At 51.0% G+C, this 16,606-nt stretch overlaps 6 protein-coding genes across 6 annotated transcripts; 2 read left to right on the top strand and 4 right to left on the bottom strand.

Moving 5' to 3' along the window:
- Window positions 1–229: 229 nt before the first annotated feature.
- On the bottom strand, window positions 230–3,298 carry QC762_0002790 (uncharacterized protein; the record flags this gene model as incomplete). Its single annotated transcript, XM_062882771.1, has 3 exons — window positions 230–1,315; window positions 1,364–2,904; window positions 3,223–3,298. The coding sequence occupies 3 exons, from the start codon at window positions 3,296–3,298 to the stop codon at window positions 230–232; spliced, it is 2,703 nt and encodes a 900-aa protein (XP_062747825.1).
- Window positions 3,299–3,648: 350 nt separating this feature from the next.
- On the top strand, window positions 3,649–4,260 carry QC762_0002780 (uncharacterized protein; the record flags this gene model as incomplete). The annotated part of the gene is made up of 1 exon (XM_062882770.1): window positions 3,649–4,260. The coding sequence occupies one exon, from the start codon at window positions 3,649–3,651 to the stop codon at window positions 4,258–4,260; it is 612 nt and encodes a 203-aa protein (XP_062747824.1).
- A 2,249-nt stretch (window positions 4,261–6,509) lies between these two features.
- Window positions 6,510–7,252, top strand: QC762_105208 (uncharacterized protein; the record flags this gene model as incomplete). Its single annotated transcript, XM_062884910.1, has 2 exons — window positions 6,510–6,688; window positions 6,745–7,252. 2 exons carry the CDS (start codon window positions 6,510–6,512, stop codon window positions 7,250–7,252), a joined length of 687 nt encoding a protein of 228 aa, XP_062747823.1.
- A 3,279-nt stretch (window positions 7,253–10,531) lies between these two features.
- Window positions 10,532–13,212, bottom strand: QC762_105200 (uncharacterized protein; the record flags this gene model as incomplete). The annotated part of the gene is made up of 2 exons (XM_062884909.1): window positions 10,532–12,738; window positions 12,795–13,212. 2 exons carry the CDS (start codon window positions 13,210–13,212, stop codon window positions 11,423–11,425), a joined length of 1,734 nt encoding a protein of 577 aa, XP_062747822.1. The 3' UTR covers window positions 10,532–11,422.
- Window positions 13,213–13,496: 284 nt separating this feature from the next.
- QC762_105195 (uncharacterized protein) lies at window positions 13,497–14,268 on the bottom strand (the record flags this gene model as incomplete). The annotated part of the gene is made up of 3 exons (XM_062884908.1): window positions 13,497–13,713; window positions 13,745–14,022; window positions 14,158–14,268. 3 exons carry the CDS (start codon window positions 14,266–14,268, stop codon window positions 13,497–13,499), a joined length of 606 nt encoding a protein of 201 aa, XP_062747821.1.
- Window positions 14,269–14,682: 414 nt separating this feature from the next.
- Window positions 14,683–16,330, bottom strand: QC762_105190 (uncharacterized protein; the record flags this gene model as incomplete). Its single annotated transcript, XM_062884907.1, has 2 exons — window positions 14,683–15,567; window positions 15,626–16,330. The coding sequence occupies 2 exons, from the start codon at window positions 16,328–16,330 to the stop codon at window positions 15,022–15,024; spliced, it is 1,251 nt and encodes a 416-aa protein (XP_062747820.1). The 3' UTR covers window positions 14,683–15,021.
- Window positions 16,331–16,606: the final 276 nt, after the last annotated feature.

Genomic DNA, 16,606 nt, shown 5'->3' with positions numbered 1-16,606 from the left:
ATCTAATAATAGGCTGTGGTGCGCCCTGCGCCCCACCCTTATGTCAGGTTCGTGACACCATTGCACAATATCAACAATCTTGGATGCTAACTCTTTATTCCAAAAGTCGCTTAGAGCTACTGTGAGGTTTTCTAAAACATCTATAAATTAACCCATCCTCCCAGGCCCTTCTGGTGTCAAGCTAGAAAAAAGAAATAAAGAGAACGAATAGAGAGAACTTAAAAATGTATTATATGTCGCGCGAGAAGCCAATAGTAAAAACTCGCCCTGATGAACAGCCAATAGCTACCATCCGCCCTTGGATTACAGAGCAGGTTGGGCGGTATTCAGGTGGTAACCATAACACATTCTGGCCGTTACAAGTAACCCAGGTCTTATCTGACCCCAACCTATACCCATGCGCTCTTAGATCATCCGCCGAAAAGACGATCGAGTTAACCTCGTCGCTATGGCCTTGGAGCGTCTGGAGGCATTGGCCCGAGGCGGGATCCCAGATCTTGACGGTATGGTCATCTGAACCGGATGCAAGCCGCTGGCCATCCGCCGAAAAGGCGACCGAGGTAACCGAGTCGCTATGGCCTTGGAGCGTCTGGAGGCATTGGCCCGAGGCGGGATCCCAGATCTTGACGGTACGGTCGTATGAGCCGGATGCGAACCGCTGGCCATCCGCTGAAAAGGCGATCGAGTTAACCCAGTTGCTATGGCCTTGGAGCGTCTGGAGGCATTGGCCCGAGGCGGGATCCCAGATCTTGACGGTACGGTCGTGTGAACCGGATGCGAGCCGCTGGCCGTCCGCCGAAAAGGCGACCGAGGTAACCCAGTTGCTATGGCCTTGGAGCGTCTGGAGGCATTGGCCCGAGGCGGGATCCCAGATCTTGACGGTACGGTCGTGTGAACCGGATGCGAGCCGCTGGCCATCCGCTGAAAGGGCGATCGAGGTAACCGAGTTGCTATGGCCTTGGAGCGTCTGGAGGCATTGGCCCGAGGCGGGATCCCAGATCTTGACGGTATGGTCGTCTGAACCGGATGCGAGCCGCTGGCCATCCGCCGAAAAGGCGACCGAGGTAACCCAGTTTCTATGGCCTTCGAGCGTCTGGAGGCACGCATTCCAGTCCGCTTCTACTACTGGCTTTACACTGATCCAGCTAGGTTCTTCCGTCTTAAATCTCTTCTTCATTAGACTACCAAGCGGTGCAAATACGAGGGCTGATGTGTACGCCTGAAGAGGGGCTTGCTCGATTATCCATCTATAGGAGAGAGCGAACCGGTGCGCATCCCGAATAAAGGTTGTTAGCTGCCTTTGATGAGTTCGCCCCTGTATCTCTGTTAGTATGGCTCTCTAGTCTTAGTGATCCATACTTACTAGTAGGCCCTCAAGTTTTCTTATGGCAATGACACCCTTCGACATAGCTCGGAGTAAACTGAGAGCTTCGAGCCAGTAAAGATACTTCTGTTCAAGGAATGTCTGGACCGCAACCAGTGTGTTGCGGTGTGGCGTGTCTTTATCAGAAATCGACTCGCGGAGATGGTCAACCCAGAAGACGCACGAATACCGGACTGTGGCCAGCGGGTCTGGACATGGCGTTTGAACCCCGTTGATTGGGAATCCCGGTAACTTTAAACCGTATATGTCGCGGTGCAATATCGTAGACATCGCACTTAGCGACCTTGAGAAGACGCTATTGTGTACATCGTCCTTCCCTTGAGGGAAAACCCAATTAACAACATCTCGTGAATCTTGGTGCGTGCCGTTGCTAAGTAGGAAGTCTTTAGCGGATTGGTGGACGAATGATATCGTGTGTTGACGCAGTATCAGGAAAGAGCCGCAAAGCCCTACGATCTCTATTAGATCCTCCACATTTCCAGAGGAACAGTCTGGCATATCCACGAGGGCCGGTAGTTCGTTTAATGTGATAGGTCGGTATACGACCGAGATGACAGCCAGTATTCTTTGGAGAAGTTTAGCATTCCTCGACTTGTTGATCTTGTCCCTCATCTGTTCATAGATTGCATCGAGCCCAGGCGGAAATGTTGTTAATATCTCCACAGCTTCCCATCTCGAGATCTTGGCGAGCTCTTGACAGACCAACGCTACCCAGAGGAAGGTCCCATGTGCATTCGTATCCAAATAGCGCTTGACAGCGTCCCGCGTATCGTTATTGTATTTTTTCCGCTTCGCAAGCTTATCTATTTCGGACTGGATATATGTGGTGACAGCAGCGGAGACAGACTCTTCATTCAGCTCAAGACGTAGGTTTATTTTCTGTGTTGCGGTGTTGAGACTCTCCTCGATGTCCGGCCAGTTGCGACTGGATACGAGCCACTTAACTTTCGGGTATGCTGATGACTTGCTTGCGATAAGGTCGAGAAGCAGGTCCCGGTCTCCAGTACACTCGTCAAGCGCGTCAATGATTAGATATGTTCCCCGTAACTTCGGGTCTTCGAGAATGTTGGTAAAAATCTTTGACAATACCACCCATGAAGTGGGGCCTTGGAAGCCCTCTTTCCCCAAACCATAGCAGCTTTCGCGAACGTGTGAAATAAGTTCCGGCTGCTGCTTGGTCACAAGCAGGTAGATCAGCCCACGGAGGACCGCTGTAGCATTGCTGAGGCGATCGTCCGTGGCCTGACAGAAGAAAAACGCGATATTATCTGTGCGCGCAGTGTCCTTCTCCAGCTCATCAATTATTCCGCAGAGCAACATCGTTTTGCCCTTGCCAGGATCGCCTCTAACCCAGAGCAACTGGCCATCTCGGTTGTCGCGCCATCGGTGGAAATTGTCATGACTGAGAACCCAGCAGTATGACTCTCTGAGGAGACCACCCTTTCTTAACTCGATATTTTTCTTGTCGTGGCGGGGGTCGGTTGCTTGCAGGTGGGTGAGGTATTGTTCGTCTTTCTGGCCTGGAAAACTTGGTTAACGAATTACTCTAATAGCGACGCAGGCGTAGAGTATATATCAAACGTGCCCTCAATAGATATATGTTGATGATAGGTTCTAGAATAATACCATGTTAGTATTGTACCGCCGCTTGAATAATGCAGTTGTGGGGATGTATTTTTACGAGTTATGTGAGGGGCCAACATGCTGGGCCGGTGCCCTGGTCTCGTAGTGCTGGCGATTGCTGGCAGGCAATGTGTTAGACGATGCCATTCTGGTCTGCTCTCTGATGAGGTAGAGAATATGCGACGATTGCTTTCAAGGCGGCATAGCTAGCAAACCGGTTTGCAGGTTGCCTAATTGCTTGAGAACCGTCCTGAGGCAGACCTGAGAGCTCTCTTCTTGTATCCCGCTCATTATTTGAGAAAGGCGGGGTCGTCGAGCTTCAAGGGGGGATCGTCGTGGGGCTCCAAGCCGCCACAAATGGCTGGCTGGCTTGGTCCAGTGTAGAGTACATGGTCGAATCAGCTCCGAGAAGTGGTTGCACTGGCCACATTTTGGCCGCATGTATGCAGCAATTCTGCATCTCTGGCGACTGTGGCTTCTGCAGTCACTCAATAATGGCAGATTTAAGCCCGATTGATTTGGCACAAATACGCCCTGCATGCCCCAAGATGTATGCCCTAAAGAGTCTGTGTCAAGTTCCTCCGAGCCCATAACCACCAGCCTGTCTTAAGCTTCTTACATTGTGACACATACAAGTCGACATGACGGGCGTCGTAGAAGGAATCGAAGCGGTATCTGGGTTGGCCGGCCTTACAGGCTCGCAGATTGAGGATGAAGAGTCACTGAAGAGTTCAGGCTCGTTCCAGCTCGACGAATTGGAAGAGCAGCTAGCGGCCGTGACGTTCCAGGCCGTGGCGGATCTCTTTGAACAGTGCAAGAAACTTTGTCACCACGAGCGCAAAAGCAAAGAGCAAAGACGACCCCAGTGCCACAGAGAACGAGGTCAGCCCATTTGGCACGGTTGGCCTGAACTGGAACCCCATGCACCGCTACCTTCATGGAAAAATGCGAGACATCGCCGACGGCCGCAAAATAAAGTCTCGGTCGCGCAGCGGGTCAAGTTCGCCATCTACAAGAAGGAGCATCTCGAGAAGTTCATCAAAGATATTAACGATCTCATCGACGAGCTGTATAAGATCCATGAACCACCCGTGGAGGAGCAGAAGGAGCTCGGCAAGGAGGAACTAGCGAAGTTTCTTGAGGTCCTGAAGGAGTTGGATGTCGCTTCCGACCGCGATCCCGTCATACGCTCTGCTGTGCAGAATATTCTCAAGCAAGAGGCAAGTAGAACTTCATTTAACCTTGCCGTTTGATATACATCGCTTATATATTACGCAGAACATTGCTACTACTTATAATACGGAGAGCTCCACAGTCCAGAATATAGGAAATCATCAAGGCGGCCAATATACAATGACGGTTGGGGTCGATGGCAGCAAGAAGGGGCGCTAGGTTGTCGGCAAGTGCGAATACACATGGCCTGGAGAAACGTCGCAGGCCACTACAGTGGCCCGACATAAGAATATTGCTAGTTAGCTGGTAATATAGTGTGTTTTAGCTACGGTCTCTTATCCTCTAGACGCTCGGACCCCACGATGCGACACACCCCACAATACAATATCTGCCTACATTACACCTACACCACAATATCATGTCTAGATCATCCATTTGTAGGCCAAATTCTATAGAACAAAATGTAGACTACATGTCACAACCTTAACATCGGGAACGGTGGAGCGGCGTAACCAATCAGGAGAGGGTTGTAACGATCGGAGCGATCATGATCAATGACACTAAGGAATGCAATGAGCGCGGAAGCATAGCCAATAAGAAACCTAGGAGAGTCATGGCGATCATTGCGATCATGAGCGACGAGCAGAATGATCACGGTGATCAAGGACTTGGCAAGGTCTGTATATACCGAGGAACTAGATAGCTCGTAGATAGTTCTGCCGTATGCAATCACAGCTTATATTCACGGCATCTTATGTTTACATTGAGACAATCTTGTTGTGCACTGTTTAGCTGCACCGAACCAACATTCAGAAGTCAGCCTTCAATTGGGTATCCCTTTCAAAGGTTCTGGATAGGGGTTCGTCACATATTATGTTATAATAATAATAATAATAATAATAACCATCTATTAACGCCCGGCGGCTAAGCCGAAAGGGCAACTATTACCGATTGAAGCATACATTCCCAAAAATATGTCTTGATCTCCTTAAAGCCCGCGCAAAGTCCATTCTAGCTCATGCACTCTGATTTACCATTTCTCTACGGATTCTCGTGGGTTAGTAGAATTGTTAGTAGGCTGGCTTAAAGTCGGTTCTTCAAGTGTTCAACGTCCTATCTTCGGCGGCTGAAGCGGTGCCTGCTATCCGTGGCGCGAGGTGATAGGTATAGGGTGGGTGAAGAATGATGGTTGGCCGGCTAGGTATTTTAGTCGGCCTGCGGTTAGTTCGCGTCGAGTCGGCCCGTGGTTATTGCGAACCGAATCGTTACCCGAACGGCCTCGACATTCGAAGTCCAGTCTTCGTTATCCGACGGCGATTTCCTTCCTAGATAGAAGGAAATATTGCCTCTGTGGGTGGTTGTGTACAGGAGTATCTCTGCTCGGTGCGCTGTTTATTTTTTATATCTAGAATATGCTGCATCTTTTCGCTCTCTTACACTTTAGCTTCTCAGCCCCCTACTACCGGTATCCCAAAAGCCGTCCAGATCTTACAGGATTATAGTATATCGCCTCGATATTAAAGATTCCAAGACCTGATATTTGTGGCTGGGCTAGAGGGAGCAAACAACTATATACCTGAGGTGAGGGCCTTGGTTGCGCCGCAGTGATGAGCCAAGTCCAGCACAAACGCGCATGAGCATCCAAGCGTGATCCAGTCGTTCAGCTGAATCCTCAGCAAAACGCATTCCTTGCGTTGGCACACAGATGATTATGATTTCGGCTTTAAAGACCGGAGTGGTAAGTGTCCAGAGCTATGCTTCATGATCATTCCGCCTGAGAGCCTGAAAATACGAGCTCGATGTACCGAAGTACCTATACTTTTTACCGCCCGTTTTATTTTCGATTTTTATTTTCTGTCGGCGCTTAATACTTCAGGTTTATTGGAAGACTGAGGAGTGAGAATGTAGAAAATAGTGAGAGAAATCTTCCTCAGTTTTAGGCAATATGTCTTCCAAATCAGCATTGGATTTCCCTGGAAATGACAGTCTGGATGTATTGCACGATGGGCTAGCCTTGATTTTGGGAGAGCTGGGTGGGAATAATCGCCTTCTGGAGGAGGAATGACAGATTACATTTATTTATTTCACATGAGAAAGAAAGATTTGTGTCTCTATGGTCCCTTTGTTGTTGTTGCGGGATCGCGCAAGCAGCCCTTCGCTCCTTGAAAAGGGGTTTGCTACAGATCGGCACCAGGTGTAACACTTGGCCGCCTCCTGATTGGATTGAGGGCAATGTCGACCATTTCTTGGCCTTGGTTAGTCGATTCTCGACTTGTGATGGGCTTTTTGGCTTTTATGTTATGGACTTTGGTGGTCGGTGGCCGGTGGCATGGTCGCAGAGGCATGGCGCGGCCCTTCCCTGAACCTGATCCATGGGGTTGGGTCAGTTCCTCAAATCCTTCCAGAGCCCGCATCCAGACCTATTATCCTTCCCCCACCATTTACCCATTCCTTCCTTTATCACCGACCGCGCGGTTACTCACAATGCCCGGAGATCACTCGCGAAAGATACGGATTATCATCAGAGATATGTTACACGGCGTTCATGCTGACTTTTGAAATAGAATCCCATCTCGCCGCTGTCGCCACACGACCCTTCAGGACTTAAAGTCTACAATGTCCACCACACAGCTCCGATGCCCGTTTACCTGCCCTCGGCGTCCTCCTATACCAGTACGCATACCCTATCAGTATTATCCAAAAGCACCTTGTACAGCCCAACAACAGATCTCCGACCCACCAGAGAAGAAGCTCTGCGGTATCCGACTCGGCGTTCTTCTCATCGTCGTCTCCGGCTTGTTACTTCTTGTAATGGCAAGTCTCGGTCTTTGTAGCAGGGATTTACGGCAGAAAAACTGCCTCTCTCGAGCAGACGGTTCCCACACCCATCGTGGACAAACCGTTGTACCTATTCTCCCCGAGTCGCCCAACAACAATAGCACCACCACCCCACCAACCAAAACATCACCTAGCGAAACCCCCTCATCAACCCAAAGTCCCACAGCCCCTGCTGCAGCAAATCTCGACTCACATCACGGCCCCAAACTACAGGTACATAAGCTGCTACATTGATGATCTCGAGCGGATCCTGACGCAGCAGTTCGCCGAGACGACGAGTATCAAGATGACGAACCAGGCTTGTGCGGACTTTTGCGGGGAAGGGAGGAAATACTGTGGGACGGAGGCTGGGCAGCAGTGTTATTGTGGGGATTTGATCGCGGAGAGGGCGATGAAGGCGGATTTCGTTGTTGTCACACTTCCAAGAAGTGATTTCATCAGGTGGGCGGCAGCACAGTGGCGGGAGTGTGCGGCGTTCTGGCGGCCAGCTATCATTGAAGTCAGCCAAGAAGCAAGCTTGCTGCTTGACTCGGCCGAAAGTTGGAGTTTCAACCTGAGAACGTTCATTTTGTTTCTAAATAAAACGTTGACTCGGCCTTTAAACTCTCCCCAACCTGCAGCAACCCACGCTGCACGCACAAGAACCTTTCTAAACTCGTCATTCGAAAGCAGAGTACTGACACGCAAGCAGATGGCATACCTGTTTGGCATACTGATTGCATCTGCGGTACGAATAACTGCTGTTTTGAGAAAGTCCCTAACTTTGGCCAGGTATTCCGTCATTATGATCTCAAGGGAGCAAGTTACCGGATCTGATGGTTTTCGGTCCTTGGGATCGCGCCTTAGATCCATGTTGCTCCAGGCAACCTGTGCCGGCGGTCCACCGATCACATGGCCGTCGCGTGATCTGACCTCGACCGGTGGGTACATGGACCAATTTACCGTCTTATATGTTGACCCAGTTTGAGTTCCTTGATTGTGCTATGGCGACTGCGAGCCCTGGGGGTGGTTGGTTGCGGGGCGGTTGCGGCTGATAGTCCGTGTTGTCAGACTTCCGCTTCAATTGCTTGGATTGAGGCAAGGACTTACAAGGGCAATGAATGGGTTAGGTGGTTCGTGAGATGTTCTGAGTGGCGGCCAACACATCTGGAAGCGAGGCCGCATCAAGATGGGTGGCTCTCAACTTGGCTGACTTGGGGGCTGAGGCCTGGCTAATATACATAGGGTGACTGACGGTCGATGACTCTTTGCGTGCTTAGTCTGGTGGAAAAACAAAATCAGGATCTGACTCATCAAGGCACACAGGGGCAACCAGGCAACAGACGAGAAGCATCCAAGACTGAAAATGAGTGTTTTGTTTCTTTAAGGCATGTTGGCTTTTAGCTAGTGTCTGTTCATGTCTGTCCTTGGTGCCATTTTATGCGCGGTTTGAAGGCCCTCCAAATGCTACCATGTGCCAGACGAACTATGCCATCGGTGGTCACAATGATTGCGTTTTGGCTCTTTGCTGGATAGGATCTGAGCAGATATTGGAGCATCATCGCTTCTCACATGACAGGCCACCTCGTCAAGATCCAACCCCCAAGCTCGCCCCAACATACAGCAACCCATGCCTCCCAAGCGCTTCCCGGAACCCGCCGTTCGTGAGCGGAGTAATGATAAGCAAGTTGACCGAGTACTTCGTCGCGGTCATCGCATTCACAGTGTAAACACCTGTCTTGAGTAGGTCACCAACCTTAGCCAGGTAATCTGTCACGGTCATCTGGCGGAAGCCCGAGAGGGAGTAGAATGGCTGGTCCTTGTCATGATGCGGTTTTGGAGATCTGTTGTGCCAGTAGACGCTTAGCGAGGGTGGCCCGCCGGTCACGAGGCCGTCGTCGTGTGTCTTGACCTCGCCGGTGGTGAGATCGAGGTATTTGCCGTTGACTATGGGGCACCCGTCTGTTGTCCATGACTGCAGGGCGGGCTCGAGGGGTGGGTGAGGGATGAGGGATTGGTGTTGGGCGTTGTTAGGGTCCATGGTATTGGTTTGGGAAACGGTTGGGTCGGGGCAGTGAGTTGAGGATTTGATGAAAACTTTGACAAGAATTGGGTATATGGTTGGAATGGATATGATTTGTGTGTGTCGCTGTGGGAACTGGTGAATGATACACCGTCTCGATTTGTCGCAACCAGCTTTCTGGTGGAGGAGCATTTGTTGATGAATGGGTTCTGGCACAGTGATAAGAGAGAGTATTCGGTCCGAGTATAATGGAATGCGGTCTGTATTGTTCCTTGTGGTGGCCTGGTCGGCTGCCAGCGGTTCGTGTTGTGATGAAGAGAGATTCTGTGCCAAAATTCGAAAGACTCTTGACGTCGACTAGTTCTGGCCTGATGACGGAAGCATGAGTACACCCGAGAGCCGTTCGGTGAAGTAGTTGTTAATTTACAGAGTATGAATGTGATTTGCTAACTCGACCCAATACTTTGGTTGAGCCGCCAACACGTAGACCAACAACAGAGTTTAAATTAGAAGGCCCGCTGCTTCCGGGGAACCCGTCTTGCCTTTCACAGTGACGGAAGGAATGATCGACCCGCTGATGTCTCTTGACAGGTAGGAGGTTACGTTGGTCCTGTCATTCATCATGAAACGGGAAAGTGGCATAGAAGCGTCTATGTTACGACTGACTGTTGGTAACAATGCTGGGAAAACCACAACGTGTATGATCATGGCTCATGACAAAGGGGACCCTGCACTTGACCAGGGAGTAAATATGACTTCATGCAAAGAGCCTCAACGGTCTAAATACCTAGTTGTGCCACATGTGGTGAATCTGTGAGTGTACCACCTGCCAATCGATTCGTGCCCAGACAAGGATGTCCTTTTGGAACACACTATTAAGTGCTAGGTTTATCTACACGGCCTCGCTTGTGTGTGTCTGTGTGTGCATATTGTTAATCCTTCGAGCGGCGGTATGCTGCAAAGCAAGACAGCAATCTCCTACCGACACTTGAAATAACTTCCTTTCAAGTATCCTCATGACCAGCATATCTGCTGCCCGTCGGCGAACAACAAAAAGCAAGTTCTTGCTAGATACTGAAGACATGATAGAGGCAAAGCATTGTTGTTAGGCGTCAAGCTGAGAGGGAGGCCACCTCAAAGTCGCAGCAAGCCGATTTCTGTATATATGTAAACCGCTTCCTCCTCCTCCTGAGACGGTTCAATCATCTAACAATCTTTCCACCATCGCATCGTACATCCTTCAGGCATCAAAGACCACTTACCACCGACCCTGTATAGCCGATCAACTCTTCCAATCCCACCATCCAACCATGAAGGTAGAGAGACCATACGAACCCCTCTTCAACAGCCCTCTACTAGTAAATCCACCATCTAGATCCCCTCCACTATCCAAATTTCTTTCTGGGGCTCAACATCACTTTCGCTATAGCAGCGCCCATCGGAGCAGCCGACACCTCGCCCAACCCAACCCATTACAGGCGTCGTGGCTACTGGGCACTCGAGTGCCACACCGCGGAGAATTGGAACAGATGCAACGTAACTACCAGTTGCCAGGGATCTACGCCATTGACCAGGACTCCTGAGTGCTACTACTTGTGTGATTGCCAGTGGGTGTATGGGTGCGGTAACTTTGGCTGCAAAACGGCAGCGGGAGACAAGCCCGATGAAGCTGAGGTGGATGCTACGACAGAGGCCGTAGCTGAATAATTGCGTTATTGTGTTGTCCTTACGAGGTGGTGTTTCTGCAAATGTAGTGTTGGAGTTGACAGCTTGGAATTGTGAGGATAAGCAAATTGTGTACTGCATGCCCAAGTATCAGTCGCCGAATACCAAGAACCTCGAGACTCCGTAGGTGACCCAAGTTCAAGAGATCTTGACTTGTACTATACTTTAATAAGTCAATATTATCGTGGATCGACAGGGGGAAGGGATGGATGTTCCCAACTGCTGCGACTCCTCAGCATTCACCACCCCACCCCATTTATTCCAGGTACACGCAAATGTTAATTCGACGAAAGACCTGACATTGCCACTTCGTGGCAATCGTGGAACTCCATAACCGGGGAGCCGGCCTCACAGGCCGTGTTGACAGTGCATGTGACCCTTGCACATCATCCATCATTCAACACACACCAAGAACCAACACAAGCGCAAAATATTCAAAAACAAAATCTTTCATCAACTATCATCTATCCTAGATGACCATAAAAAAAGCCATATCTACAAAAGCCAAAAGGGTATTCTCTCCCAGACGACCATAGCCGTCTATGTCTATAAGTCATGAGTGATCCAAAAAAAAAAACTCTTCAAAAAATAAGAAAACATCATGCTTAGAAGCCTGGTATCATCCACCATATCATCCACCATTCTTTTTCTCTCAATCGTCATCATCATAACCCCCCCTAATTATCAGCCTTCCTATTCGCGTTAACTCCATCCCCAAAACCACTTTCCACACCCCCCTCATCAACAACCGACGGACCCGGCCCTCTGCCAGGCAACCCCTCATCACTGCTATTCGTCGTATTCCCGCTCTGCCCACTGAAATTCTTCTCCACATCCCTCCTCTCATCACCAATAGTTCCAACCTCAGTCGAGCTATCGCTCTCGCCGTGCCCAACAAGACCATACTTTCTCGCGTACCCTTCAATCTCCTCTGGCTGCAAATGCGGCAGCTCCTTCGCAGCCCGGACATAGCTCATCTTCTCTGCGTGGCCCTTGGCAAAGATGATGTCGATCTCTTCGAGAGATCTCTTTGCTGTCTCAGGGTAGAAGAAGTAAATGACCGGGATGAAGCAAGCGTTTGTTGCCGCAAAGAAGAGGTAGGTTCCCCAGCCAATGTTGGAGACCATGATAGGCGTAACCATGACAATGACAAAGTTGAACAGCCAGTTGACACAGGTGGAGACAGCGTTGGCTTTGGCTCTGGTCTTGATGGGGTTGACTTCGGCAGGGTAGAGCCAGGGCAAGGGGAGCCAGGTGGCGCCGAAGAAGGCAATGTAGGTAAACAAGCCCACAGCAGCGCCGCGAGCAGTCATTTCCTTGCCGTCAATAAGGCAGGCGAACGTGATGACCATGGAAAGAGACTGTCCCAAACTGCCGATGAGGAACATCTTTCTCCGGCCGACGCGCTCGACGATGAACCAGGAAGTGGTGGCGAAGATGGAATAAACGATCATGTTGACACCGCCCAAGAGGAGTGACATGTTGTGATCGGTGCCGATGGACTCTTCGAACAGGATGGGGAAATAGTAAATGACTGCGTTACAGCCGCCGACCTGCTGGAAGAACTGGGCCGAGGAACCGAGCAGCATGCGGCGGAAGTGCTGCGTTTTACCGTGCGTGAAGAGAGCCTTGACGGGAGTGCTCTTCTGGCCATAACCACCAGAGGCACGGAGAGAATCGACAATGAGGTTGCGCTCGAGCACAGCCTCGGGGCTTCCCTCTTCGTAACCACGGATGGCGGCGATGACTCGGTCAGCTTCCGCCTCGCGCTGGTGGCTCAGAAGCCATCTCGGCGACTCGGGAAGGAACATCATGGGGAAGATGATGAGCACGGCGAAGATGACCTGGAAGGCAATAGGGAAACGCCAGACAAGGTCATCGGGCCCGTAGGAAGCACCGTAGTCGAGCCAGTAGGCGATCAGTGTACCGAAAGCGATGACACCACCTTCGATACAGATCAAAAGTCCTCGATTGGACGTCTTACTGCATTCAGCTGTGGTCATTGTCAGTTGCCTGTTTCCTGTTTGATGACAATGTTGTGTCACTCACCCTGGTAAGTGGGAATTGTCGAGGTGTTCATGCCGTTTCCAACGCCCATGACAACGCGACCAACGATGAGCTGAGCCAGCGGGTTCTTATCCTTGACCGTCGCAACCTGAATGATAACGCCAATCAACATGATGCTGGCGCCCGTAATGATGCCTCGTCGTCTGCCGAGCAGATCACCAGCCCAAAGCATGAACATGGCGCCCGCCAGACATCCGATCTCGTAGATGGCCGTCACAAATCCTTGCATTGTCGAGTTGTCTTTTGTTTCTGGAAACATTTTGTTGAAAGCTGGGGCCGTGATGATACCACTCATCACACCTTGGTCGTAACCGAAGAGGAGGAACCCCGTCGTCGCAACAGCTGATACCATCATGGATAACGGCCTCCCAGAGAGGCCCATGAACTTTGGTGGCGCCATGGTCGTAACGATTCGGCCGTTGCCAGTGAAGAAGGAATGACTGATAAACTTGCTGGACGGTCAGACCCGGGACAGGCGCCCATCTTATATACCATAGCCCCGCATGCTGGAAGGGTTGGCCGGCTCCGACCTGAAAGGTAACGGTTTCCGGGAACGGTCCCTTCTCCCGGCTACTACGCAACCAGTGAGCGGCGAGAAGGGTGGGACTGTGTAGGATAGCGTGTTGGTCGAGTGAACCGTTGCCAGCCGCTGTCGAGCACCGTGGAGCGTGTTGCAGGATGCTGTCACTCGGTAACCCTCCACGTGCGGTCCTGTCGAGCCTGTGAATCGCATTGGCGGGCTAAGGGCATCCCAGCGGGGTGGGGGACGATCTTGTTCCGCCCATATTCCCAGATCTGGTGGGTTTTGTGTGGGTAGTTGTGGGTGTAAGAGGTTGGATTGTGATCATCGTTTCTGCATGGTGCAACCTCGGATGAAAAGTTTGAAAGGATATTCCCATGGCTATCCCAACGCGGATACGGTCAGAAAAAACACTCTTGATATGAAACCTGCAGTTAGGAGTATCGGTGACTTCGGCCAAGGTCCGGTTCGCAAGTGAAGGGTTTTAGGGGTCGCATTGGTGTGGGGTGCGATGAGGTCATAGTTCAGATGAAGATTTCTTGGTGTTCGGGCCGGGAGCTTGGGGAAGCTTGAGCGGCAGTTGTTCACTTCTAGGCAATGGGAAATCCGCCAAACGGAGTTCACGGTGGACCGGACGAAACTCCGGTCAGTTCTAGAGAGTTGATAGGCCATCCAGTGTTTCATAGAAGTCTGGTTTCCGTCCATCAACTTTCTGTGTCGCTCCGATATTTTTGCGGGAACCAACCTGTCAAACTTCACAGGGTCCCTGAACCCGCATCCCCAGAAATTCAGTAGTGCAGTTTTCTCCAGACAAACAGCTCAAACCTTTACCGAGATGGATTTTTTTCGGAGGGTGAATTGGCTGGGGGATCTGCATAAAGTCCTAGTTTCCGAGACGTGATACCACGCCGTCTTGCCTTTGGGGTGGACTTGCATGTGGATAATGATAACGTCACTTGGCCCGCTTTGCACCAAAACACTGTTCGTGTCACCTTCCTCAAAGCCCTTTGCCCCATGTTTCTCGGTTGGATCTCGGGCAAACCGAACTGCGGTGAATCAATCAGCCATTTTACTATTGTCTCACTTCATGTGACTGAATTGCCTCAGGCCATATAATGTGGGTTTGCCAATGTTGAGGTGGAGCGATGCGAATGGTTATTGTGTACATGGCTGTCTTTGACTTGGGAAACAGCGATAATTCTGCGACTATGATCACGATGGCCAACTAAGTGCCTCTCTCGTCAGCCAAGAAGAGTGGCCATGGACCAAGATCTAGCAGAACGACAGCCAAGGTAGCATCCCTTTGCTGTCTGTTGATGAGATTTCAATGAGGCAAACGCCATCCAGTGAGGCAGATGCATTTTCTGACACATCAAGGACCAACGGAAATGAACGGGTATAGAAATGTAGATAGCAGCAATCGGATCATTATGTCTGCATGTGCCAACAGCTGATACCACACTCCCCGCATCCTCGCGCAGTTGAGTTGTATTTTATCATCCAACCACCGTGTTCCAAATCATTGGCTCTACTTTGTTGTTGTTGGCCTGAGTCGTGCGAGTCTATGCTCCACACAGCCTTCCTGTTTAAGACCCACGAGCATTTCATCCTATGGACCGTGAACATCGGCCGCCCTGACCAGATGATGGGTCAACCAAATCTCGGTAGGTTCCGTCCATCCAATCCTTGTTACACTGGCACCTCATATTCCCTCTTCCCCTCCGTACAGAACAACACTACCACCGCCTCCACACCCAACCCCAACTTCTCCCTCGCCGAAACATCCGCGCAGACTCTCCTCAACCCGGCCAACGTAGCCGCACCGCAAGGCCCAGCTTCAACCCCCTCATTCTCAAGATCCACCACAGCCCGATGAGCCTCTTTATCAGTCACAGCTACACCCGCCTCCACACCTTTCCCCAAAACCTCCCAAGCGCTCCCTGACAGTGTCCCACAGTTCATCCCACACATAATCGTCTCATCCCCTGTCTCAACCGTACTATCCTCTCCCCTTTCAAGTGAAGCCAACAAACAAGCCGCAGAATCCGGCTCGACAACCACAACTTTCACATCATCCTCCCTTTTGGCGTCCCTAAAAAACTGCGTGACAGCACTCGCGATAGATCCACAACCGCAAGGAACAAAAGCATGTGTCGCACCCCGTTGACCATCAGTTTGTTCCCGAATCTGAGTCTCGTACTCCGTAAGCATAGTGCTGTATCCCTCCACAACCCACTATTCCACTGTCAGCATAACAACTCAAATGTCATTGTCATCAGACTTGCGAACTCACCCCAGGAACTTTCTCCCCTCCCTCAAAACCCATATCCATAACCAACAACCTCTCTTTTTCCCTCCCCTCTTCCATCCCATACTCCCTCGCCTCGTTCGCAGCATCAACATACCCCCCTCTCACCACCCTAACCTCGGCCCCTAGCCCCTCGTTGCGTATCAGTTCTCTTGTGGTAGGATGCATATGATCACTCCCGAAAACCACGGTCTTCAAACCGAGATACCCCGCCATCTTGGCCACCGCCCGTCCCCAGTTGCCTGCTGTGGCGGTGATTACCTTTAACTCTTCCAAACCCTTGTCGTGGATCACTTTCTTAATGTCATCCAGAGAGGGGAGTGCCTGGTTGGGAACCAGCCCAACGGCAAGGAAGTCAAGTACGGCGCGGTAAACAGCCCATGAGGCACCTAGTATTTTGAACGAAGGGAGCCCGAGCCGGGAGGCTTCGCTTTTGAGGTAGACGGCTTTGATACCTAGGTCTTGGGCGATGGAGGGAAGGGGCTGGAGGGGTGTGGGGCTGTAGGAGGGGAGGAGGGAGTGAAAGGTTTGGATCGTTTGGGAGGTGGTGCTGCCCAGGTCTGTGGGGGGTGAAGAGCGCCATGAGGTGGCGGAGGGGTTGAACTGGACTGTTGGGGGCATGATGACACTGGCAGCACGGCTGAGTTGGGATCTTCTTGCCGGAAGCTTGATGAGAAGGGTGGCGGACATGGTCCATCCCGAGTCCCCCGCTTGCACTCACTGCGGGGTTGTTGAGCTGTGGGAGAGGAACCTCCTGGAAGCACGTGCCGTGGTTGTGTGGGATATCATATTAGTAAGTCGGCTGTTTGAACTGGAAAACGCTTTTGGTTCAAAGGCCAGTAGGTCTACCAAACTGTCGAGTTCGATGTTCAACGATTTGCCCTAATACCTTTTGGTGTTCTCTGAGCGCTTTTGAGGGACCAAGTGCAATGTCATCTCTTTCCAAAACATATCCAAGTATTTGAG

The sequence above is a fragment of the Podospora pseudocomata genome, assembly GCF_035222375.1.
Source record: "Podospora pseudocomata strain CBS 415.72m chromosome 1 map unlocalized CBS415.72m_1, whole genome shotgun sequence".
Taxonomy (NCBI): domain Eukaryota; kingdom Fungi; phylum Ascomycota; class Sordariomycetes; order Sordariales; family Podosporaceae; genus Podospora; species Podospora pseudocomata.
This window is presented reverse-complemented; position numbering and strand designations above follow the sequence as displayed.